At 36.8% G+C, this 21,057-nt stretch overlaps 5 protein-coding genes across 6 annotated transcripts; 1 reads left to right on the plus strand and 4 right to left on the minus strand.

The window, feature by feature from the left end:
* Positions 1-1,464: 1,464 nt before the first annotated feature.
* On the minus strand, positions 1,465-5,262 carry LOC18011712 (polygalacturonase At1g48100). The gene is made up of 7 exons (XM_024151787.1): positions 5,011-5,262; positions 4,365-4,663; positions 3,752-3,782; positions 3,439-3,646; positions 2,415-2,496; positions 2,149-2,257; positions 1,465-1,905 (listed from the first exon to the last, which is right to left on the minus strand). The coding sequence occupies exons 1-7, from the start codon at positions 5,260-5,262 to the stop codon at positions 1,465-1,467; spliced, it is 1,422 nt and encodes a 473-aa protein (XP_024007555.1).
* A 2,266-nt stretch (positions 5,263-7,528) lies between these two features.
* Positions 7,529-9,772, minus strand: LOC18011713. Its single transcript, XM_024151302.1, has one exon. It carries the CDS (start codon positions 9,630-9,632, stop codon positions 7,782-7,784), a length of 1,851 nt encoding a protein of 616 aa, XP_024007070.1. The 5' UTR covers positions 9,633-9,772; the 3' UTR covers positions 7,529-7,781.
* Positions 9,773-11,668: 1,896 nt separating this feature from the next.
* LOC18011966 (protein DETOXIFICATION 29) lies at positions 11,669-15,180 on the plus strand. The gene is made up of 8 exons (XM_006395481.2): positions 11,669-11,977; positions 12,655-13,196; positions 13,271-13,357; positions 13,965-14,021; positions 14,136-14,374; positions 14,481-14,599; positions 14,704-14,790; positions 14,899-15,180. The coding sequence occupies exons 1-8, from the start codon at positions 11,669-11,671 to the stop codon at positions 14,968-14,970; spliced, it is 1,512 nt and encodes a 503-aa protein (XP_006395543.2). The 3' UTR covers positions 14,971-15,180.
* Positions 15,181-16,024: 844 nt separating this feature from the next.
* On the minus strand, positions 16,025-17,789 carry LOC18011967. Its single transcript, XM_006395482.2, has 4 exons — positions 17,249-17,789; positions 16,840-16,992; positions 16,533-16,738; positions 16,025-16,423 (listed from the first exon to the last, which is right to left on the minus strand). The coding sequence occupies exons 1-4, from the start codon at positions 17,744-17,746 to the stop codon at positions 16,216-16,218; spliced, it is 1,065 nt and encodes a 354-aa protein (XP_006395544.1). The 5' UTR covers positions 17,747-17,789; the 3' UTR covers positions 16,025-16,215.
* Positions 17,790-18,186: 397 nt separating this feature from the next.
* On the minus strand, positions 18,187-20,856 carry LOC18011884 (inorganic phosphate transporter 2-1, chloroplastic). 2 transcript variants are annotated; one of them, XM_024151016.1, is made up of 4 exons: positions 20,481-20,856; positions 19,626-20,377; positions 19,274-19,465; positions 18,187-19,163 (listed from the first exon to the last, which is right to left on the minus strand). In XM_024151016.1, the coding sequence occupies exons 1-4, from the start codon at positions 20,551-20,553 to the stop codon at positions 18,345-18,347; spliced, it is 1,836 nt and encodes a 611-aa protein (XP_024006784.1). In that variant the 5' UTR covers positions 20,554-20,856; the 3' UTR covers positions 18,187-18,344. The 2 variants fall into 2 exon arrangements, with proteins under 2 accessions (XP_024006784.1, XP_006395545.1); XM_006395483.2 differs by having other exon boundaries at positions 19,626-20,847.
* Between the last annotated feature and the right edge of the window lie 201 nt (positions 20,857-21,057).

Genomic DNA, 21,057 nt, shown 5'->3' on the forward strand with positions numbered 1-21,057 from the left:
AAAATTACCGCGTTAAAAATGGATGGGCTGAAATTAAAACTTGTAGATGGGCTAAAGCATAAAAGGCCCATTGTAATTGGACAATGAACGGCGCGATTTTGTTTTTCTTTTTGAAAAGGATAATTCGAGTTGATATCAACAAAAAGAAAAGCACGTAGAAGCTAAAAAAAAAAGTAGATAAATTGGTATTTAATTAAATTAAGTGTTCATGTATAATCCAGGACGTGTATATACGGTCTTTAAAACTTACAGTTTGCAAATTCTTGTTGATAATGTTTCTTCACTGACGTATAAAAATAATATTTTAATTTGGTTAATTATATATGTAATCATATCCCTTTATCGGAAATTAATTAACAAAAACAATTAAAAGAAGAGAGATATCACATGCGCGTGCGACAAGCCGAAATGGACGGTGAAGAGTGAAGATACACTCTTATCACTCTCATCGTCTGCCTCACATTACTCATGACTTTTGTAGAGATTCTTACTTCCAATATTCTATCTTACTTTTCTTTACAGTCCTTCTTAAATAATGGATGATTGTTGTTATATCAAAAGTTAGGTTTCGTGGTTAGTAGCCAATAAAATTATATATAGAAGAGAGAATGTGGTCTTTCCACCGAAGCCAAAGCATTATCTATCAGTTGGTTCTACCCTCCACTATTCTAACAAATAATTCTAAATTTTAGCTAAGAGTCCATTTTGTTTGTAGCTTTTTTAAGAAAATTAAAAAGTAATTTTGTCGATCTTTTGTGAATGAATGTTCAATATTCTCTCAATCCTGACCTATCTTACAATTTTTCCCATTTTTCGTCTTAGCAGTTTCTAGTGTTCTTAACTCTCCTTCATATCAACTTGCTAATCAATTCAATCCTATTAAAACCAGAGCTTGCACATTCACTTTAGAGGTTTGTTTCTTTTTAGATATCAACGAGCATATATTAACAAAAATCCTAAACAATATTTGGACAGTAATACATTTTTTCTTCCGTTAATTTACATTTTACACTCCACTGGATTTAATTAGATGGTGAAACAGAAATAGTAATGATATTATTAAACTGTAGTGACAAACTAATATTAGATACGCGAACCTAAGAAAATTTGTTAACTATATATTACATGCAATATGTAAAGTAATATTTTATTAAGCCTCTAAAATTGGAATCATACATCATAATGCTATAGAAAGAGAAAAAAAAAAGCTGGTACAAGAGCCATCACCTTCTCACATCCACAAAAGTTGCAGAAGGGAAGCAAAAAGAAACACCATAATCACTCAAAATAAACATAACTTTAAAAAGGGAAAAAAAAGAAAGAAAAAACTAGATACCTAGGGCTAAAATCGGTGGCATCTCTGATCGAGCACTCTTCTGATCTCTAGCACGAGAAGATACATAACAAAAAAGTTAAAATCTTTTCAGCCAATACAATTAATGACCCTAAATTTGATTAAAGATTTTATGAAGGGCAAATTTTGTCATGGGACGACGAAGCTATAAATCTCTTGGGATAATAACCACGGCCAGTATTACTCTTCTTCAAGCAATAACCAATGCTTGAAGGAACCAAAGGCCCTTGTGTTTTCCCATACGAGTTCCAACACAAAGCTTGTTGCTGTTGATGAGTTTGTAACCCTCTGATTCCTCCGGAAGGTCTTAGCCTTATATCCAGAAGATCCACATCCATGCATGGTACGTTGTTGCTGCATGCGATACGTACCGGTTGCACCGTGAAACTACCGACGATGTTGTTGTATTTAACTCCGGAAATAGACACTGCACCGGTCTGATTCTTACATTTGGACTTGTCGCAGTAATATTGGTCTATTACTATCGGTACTTTCACGTCCGTTACTTGTATGTTCGAGAATGTTAGGTTCTTGACGACCCCTAATCCTCCCTAGAGATAGTAATTCCACGTCATTCACCAAAATAAATAAATGAAATCTTGTATCTAATTTAAATTAGCCTGTTTGATTACTTCGGTTAAAATGGAGCTAATCAACAAACTAAAAAAGTGATTCAAAATTAAATTGAAAATGAAGAAACCCGTTAAATTTTACTGTTTTTATATAGTCGAACCGATTATTTTTTTTATCCTGCTCTCCCGACATAAGTAAAAAAAAAGCCTTTCTATAAATACCTGCCAAGTCTTGATTCGAACACCAGCAAGAGTGTTCTGCAGAGAAATATCCTCAACAATGATATCAGACACACATGCCACACTCTTATCTTTCCCTAGACCTCCTATGCTGTGATCACAAACCAAAAACAAATACCAAAAATTAAGCCCTTTAAATATTAAGTATAAAAAATGAATCAGTAAAAATTGCAAAAGTAATACAGTGAAAGTTAATTTAAATTATTTTACATATATATCTGGCACAATAATTTATATATATAATATACCTGATGCCATGGCCAGGGCCACAGCTGATGTGGTGAATATGTACATTGGAGGAGCCGGTTTGAATAGATACACAGTCGTCTCCTGTATAAAAAGGATACTTATTAAAAAGGATTAAATTTTCAAATTAGAATTACATCCTATAAGAATGGTTATTAAAATTATTATAGTGTGGTTTGTGTTTAGTATTTAAACATTTAGATTCTCTGGTCCATATAACCTCACTTATTTAAATAAATATTAAAACATTTAGAATGTTTGGTCCACATATCCCTCTTAATTTATCTATAAAGGTTATGAATAAATTAAAGGAAAGAGAGCTTTTTCATTCTGCATGCTTGCTTGTTTGCATAAAAAGTTAGTTTGGGTGACAGTTATACCGTTAAGTGTATTTCTTCAACCAATGATGTCTTTTCCTGTTTGATGTCTTTATTTAATGATACTTTATAAAGGATTTTACATTTCTTATATCTTTCTTCATTAATAGTGTTTTTTTCACTTTGGCGTCCCAACGTGGCAACCACTATGTTCAATTATATTTTCAATTATATTTTTTGTATATGATAGAGTTGCATAACATTGGAGCAATGGACGATAAAAATGGCAGAACAAAATTCTCATTCAATACTTCTTTCATATGTAATTGTTGAAGCGGAACCGCATTTTTTATTTTAGAAAAAAGCGTTCTTGGTGTTATTTTTATAGTTTTTACTGGTAAAAAGTCGACTAAAGTATAGAAAATTTAAAATTTTCCGAGTATCAACCATAAACTACCAATCAGAAACATTTGATAAAGGTATCTATTATAAGCATACATTTATATATATATATATATATATATATATATATATATATATTCTATTTAGCATCAGTGAGACAGAAAAATTTAAGAATGATATTTAATTTTGAGAACGTCATAATCCATGGTATTATATAGTTCTTTTATTTTATTCCTTTTAACAAAACATATATAGTTATTTTATAAAGCAAGTAAATAAAAATTGTTAGTAAAAGAGTATGAATTACCGCAAGCGATGTTGGAGTGTTGAATCTCGACGTTACGTGTGTTTTGGAGGTGGATGCCATCGGTGTTAGGGCTATTTTCCGGTGAAGAGATGGTTATGTTGTTGACTCTGACTCCGTCGGAATTATCAAACTTCAGGTGACACAGTGGGCTGTTCACGATGCTTATGTCACGGACCGTCACGTTATCACTTGCATAAAACCTAAGTGCCTATACGTATAAAATAAGCCATCAATAGGCATATACCAATCTATATACATATAACATTTTATGAATATGTATTATAATAACATTATTGAATAAAAATAGACTTACCGTTGGTTTCATTGGTGGGATATACTTATTTCTCTTCTGAAAACAAAAGAAGAAGATTGAAGCAACACCGTTAAAAAAGACATATATAAGTCTAAGAAATTATAACATAGAAAAGAAAACGTTAACAGTTAAGAAGACATCAGTATAGAAGTCTAAAACTTTATTAAACCATGCAATGTAATATATTAAAATAGTTTTTTTTCCTTTTTACACTAAATCATTTGAATTAAATTTTCTTTCCCGAACAGTCTCCATTAATATCCCAAATCTGAACTTTTGAAAAGCAATTATTACATAGGTTGATAAAACATCATGGCGATATTTAAAAATATAAAAGACTGATAATATTTAAAAAATTATTGGTTTGTTTATTTTTTCAGATTTGGAACTTGATGTACGATATGAAAATCTCTATAAAATGTAGATGTAAAATCGATCATGTGGATTCTAACTAAAATATAGAAATTTTTAATTTTATATTAAGTTTGTATTTTAAATTTGTAAATATTTTTTTAATTTGTTTAATTCAATAGAAAAATAAATATTGAGCATCATATCCAGATTAAATTCTAACAATATCTACTATGCGGTTTCAATATCGAAAAGAAAAAACCTTACGTGAGTTTGATAAGTGTCTAAGTTCCACCAGTTAAAGCCACGAGCATCAAATGTCCCCGAGCCTTGTATGGTGACGTGGCCGACCCATTTGAAGTTAAGCCATTGAAACAAGCTTGACTTAGGCCATGAACCTATCTTACCCGGAGCCACTAAGGTTCCTTCTATTTGAATCACTGTTTCCTCTTTGCACGGCCCTTGCAGCGTCACCGGCTTCACCATAAACTCTTTCCCTGCCGGAATCTCTATCTTCCCTCCGGCCACTTCGCAAGCCGCCTTCCACGCTCCGACCAATGCCTACGCAGCTCGCAATAATACAATGTCATAATCAAATCAGGAAAATAACTACATACATATATATCTTTAAAACTTATATTTTAGATATATAAAACATTTTTTTTTCTGTTTTCGTAATTCATTTGTGCAAAATGCAAACGCAAGCCCCAAACGGGTCTCCTTCCACTTAAGTTTTTCGTCTACATTTTACAATTAGCAAAAGAGTTGTGCTTAAATATATATAACGTTTTGAGTTTATTAAAGTAAACGCAAATGCAAACAAACAATCGAGACCTCCTACTAATATTTCTATTGCTTTAGAACAAAACATTGATGTTGAAAATATATGAATTATGTTTGTTGCATACCTTTGAGTCGTCGGAGACTCCATCTCCCTTGGCACCAAAGGAGAGGATGTCGAAAACACCCTCATGGGTGGACGGATAAGGTGCGGGTGCAGGTGAGCCGGTAGGGGTATTTTTGGAATGACGACGGTGTTTGGGTTTGATCTTCTTTACGTGATGTTTACGGCCCTCGACAGAGATGGTGGAGATGGCGGCGGCTACGATAATGACACAGAGCAGGATAGCTAAAAGTGGCGAACTCTTCATTGTCTTCATATTTTTCTTAATATTTTTGCTGTGTTAATGGTAGTTTGTAGAACGGTTTATATAGCAATACTTTCACCTAACTAACCCTTTTTCTTGTTCTATTTTCAGAAATACCCTTTGTAATTCCAAAAGAACAAGGCGTAAACTCGATTCCATTGTGAGCAATCGGAAACATACATCGGGCTATAGCATTTGACAATAGATTTTTTACTAGTCGTTGATAATAAGTTTAAAACTCCAAATATCTAAAAGTTTGGTTCAGGCTGAATACTTGCCTATTCAAACCATAAACATATGACCAATTCACCCACCAAAGTACCGTAAATCCAATTCTCCGAAAGGCAAGAAGTAAGGTGTTGATTTTGATTTCTTTCCTATCAATTACGTTTTACAGGTTGTAGGTGGATGCTCTATACAAAACTCACAACACCCAAATTTTTATTTTGTTAAGTTTATTTTAAAGCCATTATTATAAAATTTTAGAAAACTTACTATAAGTTTTCCCCAAACATAAATGCCGGTACAATGTGACACATCTTAGACTGAATTCTAATTCTATAAATCTACACAAGCAACATGAAACCAATCAGACACTTATGTCTTTTCTTTCTACACCTTTTTCGTAGGTTTAAAAGACATTCTTTCCGTCGTTAATTAATAATTCTCATGAGCAATAATTTTAAGCCTTTTTTCTTTAAATAGGTTCCAAATTAATAGAAAGATGAAAAGCTAGTGTAAAGATCAATATTTAAATATGTTGCTACACAAAATCCAAAATGGTAACCCAAATGCCAACTAAAAAGTGTTGAACCATTATTAAAAAAATGACCAGAAATCTATACAAGGTATTTGTGTGTATGTTTATATATTCTTTATATGTCATGAAAGATGCATGAAACATCTCGGTTTTAATTAACTTTATACACAGAAAGGTATAGCTGCATATTAGTATAAAGATACCCAAGACCAGATTACTAATAATATGACATTGATTATGTTAAGTATAAATTTTCATAACACCACGAATAGAAAAAGCTGGTGAATTGTTGAGTAATAATAGAAATGAGTTAATGGGGAATGACCTGTGACATTAGCAATTGCTTGTTCCTCAATCATAAGCAACCGTTAGCACTCTTACATTATAAAAGTAAAAAGACCTTATCCAGACCTTTCATTACCTATAAATATTTGGTTCCAAAAATTAGTTAAATAATTTAATGTACTTCACTAATCCAACTAAATAAAATGGGATTAATTAGGTAAATCAATTAGGGATTTCATAAAATATGGGATAAAAAACAGGAACTTGTTATCTTATAAATTGTTTGATGTTTCCACTAGTAATATTTCTCATGTCACTGTGGATCAATCCGTGATTTATGTGGTTATGTTAATTGTTGACAAGGAATTGTGATTTTGTTTCACTGCCTTTGATCATATAAATATAAACCGGTTATTAGCTTTGCCTCAAGACTGAAGAATACAAAAATGCCTCAAAACAAAGGAAACTAACTACATCAACGCAAAAACCAACCATGGCATTTCGAAGAGGTTGAGATTCTCTCAATATCAAAGATCCTATGAAGTCAAGACGGATAACTTGAGGCTATATGCGAGTGATGATGCTCATGGACTGTTACACTTTGAGAATTGAGAGATACACCTCTATTTGTTGTCGAAGACAAATAAAAAATCTAAAAGAAACATTTAACTAACTAATTATCTATGGAGAGACAAAGAGGAACTATAGAAAGCAACAACATATTATCAATTACACAGAAAAGTATCATCATAATACAAAAGCTTTATAAGATTAATTTGCCAAAAGAAGACAAAAACCAAAGTTGGGTGTTTGGTGAATTAAAAGGTTACGATTTTAGGAGAAACTTAAGTAGGCAATACACCACTATTCCCTAATGAACTTATAGTGACTTTTGATTTCAAGATTTAAATCTAATTCTAAAAGTTATCCATCAGACATTAGTATATAGGTGAATTGACGCTCAAAACGAAATTTTAGAAGAAAAATATTCTATTATCTACTGACAATATATGAGATATCTCTCTACAAAACATAGTCTAAACATATGGTCTCTATCTATCATAGTATTAGCTCTTAAACTATTTTATTACAATAAAGTAATCAATTTTCTTCTTTTTTTCGACAAAACAATAGAGTAATCAATTTAATAACTTAAAAGTGTAAATTAGACCAAACAATCTAAAAATAGTTTGCGGTAATTATAGAGAATGATACACCAGTTTCCATCTGTTATTAGTAGTAAACACCATTCAAATGATTAATACAAAACTAAATAAATATTCGAAATGAGACAGAGCAAAGCCAGTTTTATTACCCTTCCATCTAACTTTTGTTTTGTTTTCGTGTAATGTACAATGCAGGATTGATCAATCAATGATCAACAAAATGAGAGATTTTGCTTTTGCTCTTTCCCTGTGATCATCTAACAATGGAGATTCTGTCTGTACCAGAATCCAACAAACAAGCTTGTAAACTATATTGCTTTTTAAGGACCAACAAAAGATAGCATTTGGCTGTGACTTCCTGCATTGTATAGACTTAGCTGATATATAGCTTTCGATACAAGTTCCCTCAACTCTGGATTCTGCAGACTCGCCAACCTTTCTGCTCCTTCGAGCACCGTCAAAACCTTAGCCTGTTCCAATTGCTCGTGGTTACTAGCATTCATCGATAGGTAACAGAGCAGAACCAGACATTGTAACTGCACTTGCTGCTCAAAGTTCCTTATCAGCTTCATCAACAACGGGATTGACCCGTATTCGATTATGTTCTTCGAGTGCTCTGCACAGAGGAAATTCTCGGGGCAGACGAATTTCTGCAACGAAATTACAGCTGTTATCGCCACTTCTTGGTCGCTACTACCGAGTTTCTCCACCAACGGCTCGATCATTCTCGTCTCTCTTGCCGGGAACGTCCTAGCCAATGACCCTATCGATTGAATCGCTGGGATTTTCAGGATCGGGCTATCGACTTCTTTGATTATCCACAACATCTGGTCAATAACAGCTTTAGCAGCCGGGGAATTAGTCTTGAAAGCTGCTCGTCTAAGGTCAGCATTGGACTCTGCAGCAGCGGTTATCTCCATTAGCGTCATCAAACAATTGTATTGCAACTCTCCGACTTCTTTTTCCACTATCTTCGCCAAAGAAAGCAAACCTTTCGTCTCCGTTATCCTCCTACTGTTTGCTACATTCCCTCTAGCGAGCATCCATAGAGCTTCCGCACAGTTTACTTTAAGCTCATGTTTCACTTCTGGATTCTCATTATCCCTCTCCTTCTTGAAATTCCCTGTTGTTCTACTTCCACTAACACCAATGTCACGATACACATTCGACTTAGAACTCTTATACGGCCTGTAAATTTTCAAGGATGCATCTTTCTCAATGTCTTTGTTCATCTGAACAAGAGAGTGAATGCTATTATGCTTACTCAGTGGAACTTGAAGATCATCCACAAAGACGTCCAGCGAAAGCAGCGTAACCAGAGGCTTGATCACGCTCTGTCTAGCGAACTCGTCTTGAGCAATCGGATCGTGTTCCGCCATTCTTGCCACCAATGTAGCTACCTTGATCTGAACCCTAACCGGAGAATCCCCAAGAACCTGAACGATAATCGGAACACCGAGCTCGTTAACAATAGACCTCACTTTATCCTCGTCGCAAGCCAAAAACCCTAACGCAGTAGCCGCCGAGATTTGCGCCTCCGCCGATGAGCTCTCCTTGAGTAGCCTCAGCAAAGGAGGAACACCTCCTTCGTCTACGATGATCTTCTTGTTCCTATCGTTATCTCCGGCAAGCGAACCAAGCTGATTCGCGGCGTCGATTTTATCCGGCAATTTCCCCATCTGTATCGACGCGACCAGGGACCAGACCCAAGGGAAAATCGGATCGTTGGTGGCGATCGGTGGTAGCGAGATCACGATTCCACCTCCGAAGCTTCCGTCTCCGTCGGAATCAAACACACTCAGTATCCATTTCACGTCACCGTTGGAAGATTCGAGAAGGTTAACCACCTTGCGAAAATCGGCGGCGTTGATGATAGTGCAAACTCGCCGGATTACGTTGAGTCTTCTACACTTGCGAACAAGAGCATAAGCTCGCTCTAGATTCTTCTTAACATCGACGATAACTCGACGAATCGGCCGGTCGTAAACCTGCTGAGAACCGGTGACAAGGCGAACGAGCGTCCTGAGCATTTGAGCAAGCCGATCCACTTGCTTACCAACCTCACCGCACTCCGTCTTGAACGATTCAGCCTCATCCACCGCTCCACGGAGGCGCTCCGCCGTGAGAACCGAAATCGAGAGCTCGTCCCCGATTCGGCTCTCTTCTTCCATTAGAAATGAAATCTGGTGGAAAAAAACTTCAATCAATCGAGAGTATCGATTTCTACGGGTTTATTGTTGAAGCTGCTACTACTATGTTCATCGTCTTCTTCGCAATAGTGTTAAGTCTCTCTCTCTCTGTCTCTCGATCGTCCAAAGCTAGTCAAGTCCGTTTTTCTTTGCTTTTGCTTTGTGTTTTTTCTACGGTTTCGATTTGACCGGCGCGTGGACTACACGGCTTACGTGTGTTCTTTAAATTATTTAATGCCTGGAAGAAAAAAAAAATAGAAAGCGTTAATGAAAAAGGAAATTAACGCCCGTGGGTGTTTAGTTCGAGATTTAACAGAAATTCCTATCATTTGTTTATGACTTTGTGACATAGTATAGGCATATACAACAGTAAATGTTCGAGAAAGATGGAATATTTTTAGGTTCCAAACTAAGAAAAAAAATGAGTACAGTATTAGAAAGAACAATATCTTAATGATTAACGCATTGACACTGTAGTCAATGAATTATTCAATTAAAAATGAAAACAAAAATATACAGTATAGTAGAAAGCGCGTACGTCAACATTTGTAGCCAGTGCGTGTGGCATTGCTAGATCCACTTATTATGTGTTTTTCTAAAACCACTACTTTGATTCCGGATTTTTTAACAGGCCTTCACAGTGGAAACAAAGACTGGTTTTCGTGGGTTTAGTTTTGTCAATAGGTGGGCATTTGGTTCAGCCCATAGTTTATTTTCTTTCTTTTTGAAGAGGTAAAGAATACAAAATTTAATGAAAACATCTACGAATCCTTTTTTTCTTTTTTAAAAAAGCTACGAATCCATATTTAAACCTCAACAATATTATAGCTGTACGAATAAATTCAGGATAAATCGTATGATCAGTATTCATGCCTCGATTTTGTACTTAACCTCTTGGTTAAATTTTCTTCCATATAGTATGCTCAGTGTTCATGCCTCGAATGGGTTTGTTTTAAGGAAAGCCATTGATGGGCGCCATGAGTATTAATCGTTGAAGTTTATCACCAGTTTATTCAGAATTAGAGGCACTAATGTTGGCAATGTAGTGTTTAGCGAAGCGCTAACAAAAACAACTATTGCATTCGAGATAAATTGTTCAAAACTCGTGAATTGATGACATCGTCTCTCTCGGATTAATACATAGGCCTTAATTTTTCATAATTTTATATGGTTTTATCGTCTTAGATCGTATTTTAGATTTGTTTCTTTGTTGCTTGTATCTCCCATGAAAACTTTAAGACCGACTGTTTTGGCATGTGGCATTAGACATCATAACGTATATATTTTACATCTCTATATTTTATCATTTGTGTAAGTTATTTGCCACCAACTTGCCTGTTCACCGCACAGTCTTTTTAAATTAATTTGACAACAACAACACCAACAAAACAAAGAGATTAAATTCTTCACGGCAATTCAGATAACAATATTCTTTTGTCGTTATAATTTGAATACACTTCTTATCAATTAACAAATTTATTTGCATGCTATCTATGAAGCACAATCACAATATTTTCTTTTCCAAAATTGTTGAAAAGTTCCACATTAATATAAATATGAAATATGATTGCTTAGTAATAGACAAATATTATTATTTGACCAGATTTCAAATGGACAGATATCATTTAGTAAGATGACCAAAATACATTTGTATTCTTCCTGTATTTTTATTGCCAACACAGCAATTTTTTTTCCCCACATTTGCCAATTAGTTTATTAAAATGCTAGCTGCTTTTTTCCCTTCTTTTTTTTTTGACACAAATGCTAGTTTTTTTGGTATGAACATAAATGCTAGTTGCTAAATGATAACTTTCTCTTTGTTTGGAGAGTTGAATATATATATATATATATATCATTTACACAAAGGCAAATTTTTGTCAGAAATACATAAACAATACCCATTCTCTATTGAATTCATGAATGATTAATCCCAATTAAGATCCTCACTCTTTGGTCATTGGTCTTTCACCTCCTTTAATCTCTCTCCATTTCTCTCTCTCTTTGTCTCTCTCATCGACATGGGAAAAGACAAGAATCTAACGGAGGCACTTCTCTCTACGGCGGAGACCACCGACCCGACGACCCTTCTTCCCTACTCAACCGCCGATGATATTTCTCCGATCACAACCGTCGGTGGATTCGTCAAAGAGTTTAACGTGGAGGCCAAAAAGCTATGGTATTTGGCCGGTCCCGCTATTTTCACGTCGATGTCCCAATATTCTCTTGGCGCCGTTACTCAGGTCTTCGCCGGCCACATCAGCACCATCTCTCTCGCCGCCGTCTCCGTTGAAAACTCTGTCATCGCCGGCTTCTCCTTCGGCGTCATGGTAAATTTACTAAAATGACATTCACGCCCCTTATAACATTTGCGAGTTTTGCGTTTATCATTCAAAACGTTTAGTTTGATTTACTTTCATTTTTATAAAATACTTTAGAGTATTTTATTATTGTTTGATTGATATTCAAAAAAATCTTTACACTAGTGCATAAATCGAGCCAGACATAGATTGGTGTTAGGAATTCTTTTAGGTGAAATGTTTCTAGATATTTATTTGTAGTTTTCTGTCAAAAGTTAAAATTTAACATTTATAAAGATTTGATGTTGACGTTTGGACGTCTAGTTGTACGTCTGCCACAGAAACAAAACATTAGTTGTTGATTGATTTATCAACCGATTTGGTTATAATTGGTGTGTTATATTACATTAGACTACTATCGACTTCCTATGCACCGATTTATATTACATTAGTGTTTAGTATAGTTATCATTTCAAAAATATAAATACAAATGCAAACAAAATGATTTTTTGTGTTATCTTTTCCGAAATAAATACAAATTATTACATATTTGGAAAAGGATGCAAATTCAATTATTTTTTTTTACTTTGTAATCAACCAATCGTACATCTATAACGAAAATTTCACGTTTGAATATTTTTTCAGTATTCTCCTTACTTTTTCTTGTTTTGTAATGTTGATATGGCTGCGATTGTGAACATGACTAGCTTGGAATGGGAAGTGCGTTGGAAACGCTATGTGGACAAGCGTTTGGAGCGGGACAATTGAAAATGCTTGGCGTTTACCTACAACGATCATGGGTGATCCTAAACGTGACCGCTCTTATCCTCTCTCTCCTCTACATCTTCGCCGCCCCAATCCTAGCGTCCATCGGCCAAACGCCGGCTATTTCTAGCGCCGCCGGAATCTTTTCCATATACATGATCCCGCAAATATTCGCTTACGCCGTTAATTTTCCAACCGCTAAATTCCTCCAATCGCAAAGCAAGATAATGGTCATGGCCGCGATTGCCGCGGTTGCGCTTGTTCTCCACGTGCCCCTCACGTGGTTTGTCGTGGGGAAGCTCAAGTGGGGAATGGCCGGTCTAGCCGTCGTGCTTAACGGCTCGTGGTGGTTCATTGTCGTGGCACAGCTCGTGTACATATTTAGTGGCACGTGCGGTGAGGCTTGGTCTGGATTATCGTGGGAAGCTTTTCATAACTTGTGGAGTTTCGTTAGATTGTCTTTGGCTTCTGCTGTTATGCTCTGGTGAGTCTATATTTTTTTATAAAAAAATTAGTTTTTTTTGTGAAATTTCTGATTAATTTTTTTTACTTTTGAAGTTTGGAGGTGTGGTATTTTATGGCAGTCATATTATTTGCTGGATATTTGAAGAATGCTGAAGTCTCTGTAGCCGCACTCTCCATCTGGTAAAATATTTCAATTTTATAAGTAGACACGTTATGTCAAATGTTATTTTTTTTTAAAACTCATTTAACGTCATTTACGGTGTGTAGTGTTCAGTTTTTTCCTTTTTTTTAAGTTATCATCAATCAAGATTCTGTTGGATATTTATAATTAATTCATCGTGCATGGACTATGCAGCGTAATAGACTTAATCGTTCGAATCTCTCTTATGGTCATCTAACTTAGTTGTTGCTTTCTTGGGCAGTGAAACCCTACTGATTAATTTAAGGGACCCTTTATATTAAATCTTTGATTTTCATACTTTTCTGCAATAGTTTATATATTTTTTTTTTATCATCAAAATATATACTAAAATATATAATTGATCATATCATCTAGTTATTTCAATATAGACTAATATTTATACTTACCTTTTCAATTTCTCATCAGCTAGACCATCAAGATATTTTTAAATTTCAAAAGACTAAAATAGACTGTCGAATATATAAATTATGTCAACTTGTTAAACATGTTCATGGGAATACACAAGAACTTAAAAAAAAAAAAAATAGTAATACTAAATATTCTCGTTGGATTTAAGTCTCATTCTTTTTTCTCTTCTTTTCTAAGCATGAACATTTTGGGATGGACCGCCATGATTGCAATTGGGATGAACACAGCCGTAAGGTAAGAAACACATGCCTTTCACACCTGCATCACTCTTAACTTTATTCTTTAACCTCTCCTTGAGGTATAAGTTTGAGTATATCAAAACTTGAAATGATCACAAAACTGGTGCAGTGTGAGAGTGTCTAACGAGTTAGGAGCAAACCATCCAAGAACCGCGAAGTTCTCACTACTAGTGGCAGTGATAACATCGACGCTGATCGGATTCGTTGTATCGATCGTTTTACTCATCTTTAGAGATCAATATCCATCATTATTTGTGGGCGATGAAGAAGTCATCATTCTTGTTAAAGAACTCACACCAATACTTGCACTCTCCATTGTCATCAACAATGTCCAACCTGTCTTATCAGGTAGTCTATCTATTTATCTCAAACCATTACTTAAATTTTACGTGAAATCCATCAATTTAAGGCTTACTAAATGCGATGGCAATATGGTAATAAACTGTAAAATCAGGGGTGGCTGTGGGAGCTGGATGGCAAGCAGTGGTAGCGTACGTTAACATCGCATGCTATTACTTGTTTGGAATCCCATTTGGTTTATTGTTAGGATACAAACTCAACTTTGGTGTAAAGGTAAAACTGATATTATGACTTTTCTCATCTAATTAATTCCTTTGAAAACGTAAAGAAGTTTAGAACTTAAAGAGACCGATGATTCGGAATCTTTGATGTATTAGGGAATCTGGTGCGGGATGTTGACGGGAACCGTGGTTCAGACAATAGTCTTGACGTGGATGATCTGCAAAACAAATTGGGACAAAGAGGTATAAAGTCAACAACATTAAAAAAAAAAAAAAATCTATACATACTTGTTTCAAAATAAAGCTAGCCTTTGATGTTTCTAATGCAAGGTATATGTGTTGGTTATGTAGGCTGCAATGGCTGATGATAGGATAAGAGAATGGGGCGGAGAAGTATCCGAGATAAAGCAACTCTTAAACTAAAAAGGCGTTACGTTCTAGACTTCTAGTATTAATATCAGAGAAACTCATTTCACCATCTGTGTTTGCGTCACGAGCACTTTCTTTTTTTAGAAGATAAAGTTAACTCTGTTTTAACCGTTTTTTGCGACAATTCGATAGAGATGGCCGATATGCTACATGATTGTGAAACACTAGAATTGAGTAAGACTATCTCCAACACTACTGCAAATTTCACTGCAAAATAGAGTTTGGAGCAAGATAATCTCCAACCCTACTTCAAATCTCACTCCAAAATGGAGTAAAAAATGGAGTTACTCTATATATGGAGCAAAAACTAGAGTTTCTCCATTTTTTTAGTCATAACTCCATTTTGGAATAAAAATGAAGCTTACATTAGAGTAAAATACGTACAACTTCATTTTGGAGTTACTCTAAAATAAAGAAAAATATGGAAACATACATTGGAGATACTCTAAAATAGAGAAAAATATGGAAACATATATTGGAGATGTACTACTGATGATAAAAAAAAATTTTTTTACAAGTATGGGATGTTGTTGCTTTTCGGAGTGGTACGTACATCTTATATCATGATTCAGGTCAGTAACACAACCCAAACCAAGTGTGGAATCGTAATAAGGCTTTAAATCGGAAATTATAGTTCCTTGAAGTTAATCGTTGAAGCAAGATTAACTAAGTATATATATTTGTGTGTGTAACTTATAATTAAGCAATGATCATAAGTCAAGTCCAAAAACAAGTAAGTAGGACTTTTTATAGAGTTAAAAATGGTATAGATTTAGAAGAAGTAGTTCTAATACGTAAATACACACAAGCTTAGCATAAGACGTAAGATTCATTCCTCAATTTAGAGGAGAATTTAGTAGTTTGAAAAAGAAAATATACAACAGTAAAAACCACGAGAGTCTACAGGAAAAATGCACGCTTGGCATTGCTTGTTTAGCTTGCACTACTCTTACCTTGAAGACCCCAAAACTCTCTTCTCATTTCCCTCAAATTTTGTTCTTGGTAAAAACTTTTGTAAATAACAATCACTATATTACTACTAAAGCAATACAGAAAAAGTGATATATTATAATTTCTAGATGTCATATACTTTATATATATACAATGAGATATGATTTCGTATCCTTAAAAATTTGTACATGAAATCGATCAAATTATAATTACAAGACAAGCGAGAGAGAGAAATGATACCAAACCATAAATTGAAAGGAAATGAAAGCATTTTTCCCTTTCTTTCACTTATCTTTGTAGGAAAAGTGCTGCTCCAACTAAACCGAACCACAATGTCAAAGCAAGCCAAAAGGCTTGGTTCTTCTCCATCCCCACGGGTGGTCGCCAAACCAAGAGCTTTCCTAGAAAGTCTTGACTCGTGCCAAGCTGATTCGTAGTCGATTCATTCATTCGCCGCTCCTTATCCCTATCCTTGTCACTCCACGTCACTGCATAGCTGTGCACATATATAACACAAAAACCATTTCAAGTGACGTTTGATATGCGTTAGCCACGGGGACATAGCACATATAAGTCAATCCAGGAAGCCTAAGTTCTTAACTCACCTGTCGTAACTTGAACCGATCATGGGTATAGTAACCATTTCCTCTTGAGAGATCTTGAGCTTAGGTGCTTGCAAGATATACCTAAGTTCAGAGGCTTGACGACGAATACCAGGACTCGGGTGTCTCTTCTCTAGTTGCTGATAAAGATCAATGCAATCAGCGTGGCGATTATTGGCCTCATATGCCATAGCTAACCAAATTTGAATCTGGAAAATCAATCCCCCCCAGAGATCATTAGCAAAATCAACTCCTTTTTTTTTCAAAATTAGAAAAAAGTACCTAACTGGTGTTTTTTTTTCAAACCAACCTCACCACCAAAGAGTGTTGGCCTTGGGATAATGGTAAGAGCTCCTTCAAGAAACTCTATTGCTCGTCCATACATTCCTTTACCATAAGCCTTTTGACCCAATTCAAACATCAATTCCGCAGTTGCTCTTCTCTCTGCTTGCTCCTGAGCTACCTGCTCTCACCAGTCTCTTCTATGAGCACATCACCAGCTCTTAAAATTGCATTTTTTTAAAAAAAAAAAAACTTCAACTTTCATCCTCACATGGCTTCCACTAAGATAAACTAAACTAATCCATGACTGTTCATTATATATATAAAAAACTCACATTTCAGAAGCTTTTTCAACTTAATACTAATTTGAACTTTTGTCTCAGTAATATCAACATTAAGGTGAGTGAGTGAGCAATAAGAACCCTAAAAAGACGCACCTTTTCGAGCTCTCTTTTCACCCTCATCCTCTTCTTCTCCTCGGAATCTTCCCCTTCTTCCTCAACCTTATACTGCAACTCCTCCGCTTTCCTCTCAAGCTCCATCATATCCTGCAATTCCTTTGCTCTCCTCTTCCTCTCCTTCTCCAAATCGTAAGCTTTCTCCTCCTCATCCGTCTCCATTCCGTCACCACCACCACCACCGTCGCCGCCGCTTTCCTCGTCGCTGGATCCCGCGTCGTCGAAATCGACAGCGTTAGCCCTGGAATTCGCCTTTCCGCGAGTCAAAAACCGGCGAATCCGAGCATCTCCGTCAGATTCCAGAGGCTTATTGGAGGAGAGAGCCGCGTAGTAGGCATGACTGTGCGAATCTCTCTTCTGACTCTGTAAATTAAGAACGATATCAGCCACCGTCAAACGAATTCTCCGATCAGTAACCACCGCACGATGAGAATTAACGTCGAGCAACAACGCCACGTTTCCGATAACCGCCGCCATCGGAGCACAGAATTGTAAACTGAGAGGAAGAAGTAGAACCAGAGAAGCAAAGAAGATGAGATATCTCTCTTAATTCGTGGTGACCATTAATGAATTTATTAAAATACCCTCGTGATTCCAATTTGAAATCGCTGAACTGATGATGCGTGTAAGGGTAGTTTCGTCATTAAAGAAACTCATCATGTCAGTCTTTCTTCAGGACGCGTGTACGAAAAGCAAGAGATGCGCGCGTCTCACGAAAACAACATCACCACAGTTTCATCGGAGATTGACATTTTTCCGACCAGGCAACAAACGACAAGACGTTTTTAAAGGAATCAAACGACACCCACTCTAATTCGAATTTACTCGGACGACGAGACGAACAATGAACTAGAAAGAAAGCTTTAAGCTTTTGATCATTTATATTCATACATACTTCACCGATTGGTGAAAAATCAGATTTTTTTGAATCGAAAGATCAGAATCATTAGGAACAATCTCCACATATAATTTTAGTTTTTGAATCCGAATCAATCAAGCCAAATAGAAGAAGATCAATGTTCTTCGTTGAAAACCAGAGATCCCAAAAAGAAGAAAAAAAAAACTGACAAGAAACTCACAACACAAAAGATAAGATCTTGGTGAAAACCCAAGTGTAGATTACGGCGAGTGTAGCACCGACGGGAATCGTGACTAGCCACGAAGCAACGATCTCTTTCACAGTCTCTGCTCTCACGCTATTAAGCCCTCTCGCGAATCCAACACCCATCACAGCTCCAACGAGCGTATGAGTCGCCGAAATCGGAAGCCCTAACTTGGAAGCAAACAGAACCACCGACGCGGCGGCGAATTCCGCCGCGAACCCTCGAGTCGGTGTAAGCTCAGTGATCTTCTTCCCAATCGTAGCGATCACTCTGTATCCCCACATCGTGAGACCCGCAACGATCCCAAATCCTCCCCAGGCGAGAACATCCATGGGAATCACGATTTCGCCGCCTCCTGCAGCTGCTCCTTTCTGGAGGATACTCAATGCGGCGGCTAAAGGTCCGATCGCGTTCGATACGTCGTTGCCTCCGTGAGCGAAGGACATAAAGCAAGCGGAGAGGACTTGCATGTAGCCAAAGATTCCGTAGACTATCTCGAGCTGAGTACCTGTAGGACCTGCGATATCGGAGAGGAAACCGATGCTTTTGGGCTGGTTTTGAGATGTTTCCGGTGATTTCGTTTTGGCGAGGAGGTGACCGAGCTTATTCCGGATGATTCTGTCGAAGACAATGGCTCCTGCTGCTCCACAGGCTAAGGCTTGTGATATAGCTATTGGAAACGTCTTGCTAAGAGGAAATGCGGCTGATGAAATGCTGGCGATACCGACGAACACAGCGACGGGAGCCGCTGCAGCAGCCGCTTGTCCTGGGTTTGGTGCACTGTAAACAAACTGCACAGGACAAAGAGAACAGTGTGCAAATGTAAAGGAAGATTAAGGAAGAGTTTGTGTAATATACAAAGTTTGATTCTTTGGATTGATTTGATTTTGGTTTTACTTACTCTCCTGATGCATTTGTAGACAAGGAAGGAGACAAGTGCTCCCATTACAGGAGAGATAACCCAAGAGGAAGCTACTTTAGCTAGAGAACTCCAAAATACGGCACCAGCTCCTCCGTAGACAAGCCCAAACCCAACCATTGATCCTACGATACAGTGAGTTGTTGATACTGGCCATCCATAGTAAGAAGCCACCTGTGAAATTCATAATTACACAATCTTTTTCAGACACTGCAGTGCAGTTCAACTAAAGTTCTCTACTTGTATCATTTGCCATTGCCATCCTAAAAAGGTATTAACTTTACTAAATCTTCTCTTGAAAATAGTGAGGAAGAGGCAAAAGATAAGATGGAACCTGTAACCAAGTTCCAGCTGCAGCCAAGGAAGAGAGGAGACCAGCAAAGAGCAACATATCTTTCCCTTGGAACACATTAGCCATGAGAATCCCTTTCTGCATCGTGCTCGTCACGTGAGTTCCCATCAAAAGAGCCCCTGAGAATTCAAGAACTGCAGCCGTCATCACAGCTTGCCGGATGGTAAGGGCTCCGGATCCAACAGAAGTCCCCATGGCATTGGCCACATCATTAGCTCCGATGTTCCACGCCATGTAGAAACCGAAGAGTAGTGTCGCGTAAGAGAGGAGCTTGGTCTTGAGAGCCAGCCCTTGTCCCAGGGACTTCATGAAGAGTGGAAAGGACAGAGCAGAGAAGGCGATGGCTATTGAGATTGCCCTCGCTGTGTTGGAAGAAATGTTAAAGGCTTGAGCCATTCCAGAGAAGTCGCCGGTAGCCTCTGCATTCCCTTTTCCATCTGATTCGGTCGAATTGGTAGATGATTCGTTAGAATTCTGTATCTGTTGATCGCCATGGTGCTTCTCGTCTCCTTCAGAATCCGCGTAAGAGGAGAAGCTGGCTAAAGGGCAGACGAGTTTCAGGGGAAGAGAAGTGTGTTTGTGAGGAGAAAGGAAAATGGTACTGGTCTTCTTGAAGAAAGGAGATTCCTTGGGAGAGAAACAACCGAGAGCTGATCTGGGTGTGCAGAGATGAGAAGTCCTTAGTAGAAGCGAGTGGTTTCTTACCGAAGAGAAACGATAAGGAAGAGTCATATCTGAGAAGAAGAAGAAGAAGAAGAAGAAGAAGAAGAAGAGGGAATTAGATGTATGGGGATCAAGAGGAGAAAATGAGAAGAAGGTAGAGGGATGAGAATCTACAGAGATGGGATATGGGCCATGGATGATGAAGAAGATGATGGTGATGTTGATGATGATGAAAATGTTGTTGCATAATAGATTTTGATTTCAGGAGACTAGAGAAAGGGTTAGTAGTGTTGGTGGCGCCGGGGAATGTGAGGTGGAGGTGAGAGGATTGAGTTTGGATGCTTCTTGAGTTAGCGTAAGAGTTATGAATTTGTGTGGTTCTTGTGGAATGTTGAGTAACAGGAGAGAGAGAGAGGCTCTTTGGTTGGGCCTCAGGACCTCACAAATGCCCACTTGTAAAAAGATGAAGAAAAAAAAGGTGGAAATTCCGGTCTTTGGATGTAGTAAAAGACAATTAGACTCAGGTAAATAGGTGGGCACTTGTTAGATTTTCTATTTGGAATGGTGAAATTGGGGAATGAAATCTTAGATTGTAAAATCAGCTTAAGTGCTTTATATCAGACTAAAATCTATAACTTTATTTTTGTGGATTTCTTTTCCGCAATTCTATAAAATCAGTATAATATACGATCAAGTATCTAAGTTATATTTAAATGCAAATGGTATATAGTAAAAATAAAAACCTCACTTA

The sequence above is a fragment of the Eutrema salsugineum genome, unplaced genomic scaffold (assembly GCF_000478725.1).
Source record: "Eutrema salsugineum unplaced genomic scaffold, Eutsalg1_0 scaffold_6, whole genome shotgun sequence".
Taxonomy (NCBI): Eukaryota; Viridiplantae; Streptophyta; class Magnoliopsida; order Brassicales; family Brassicaceae; genus Eutrema; species Eutrema salsugineum.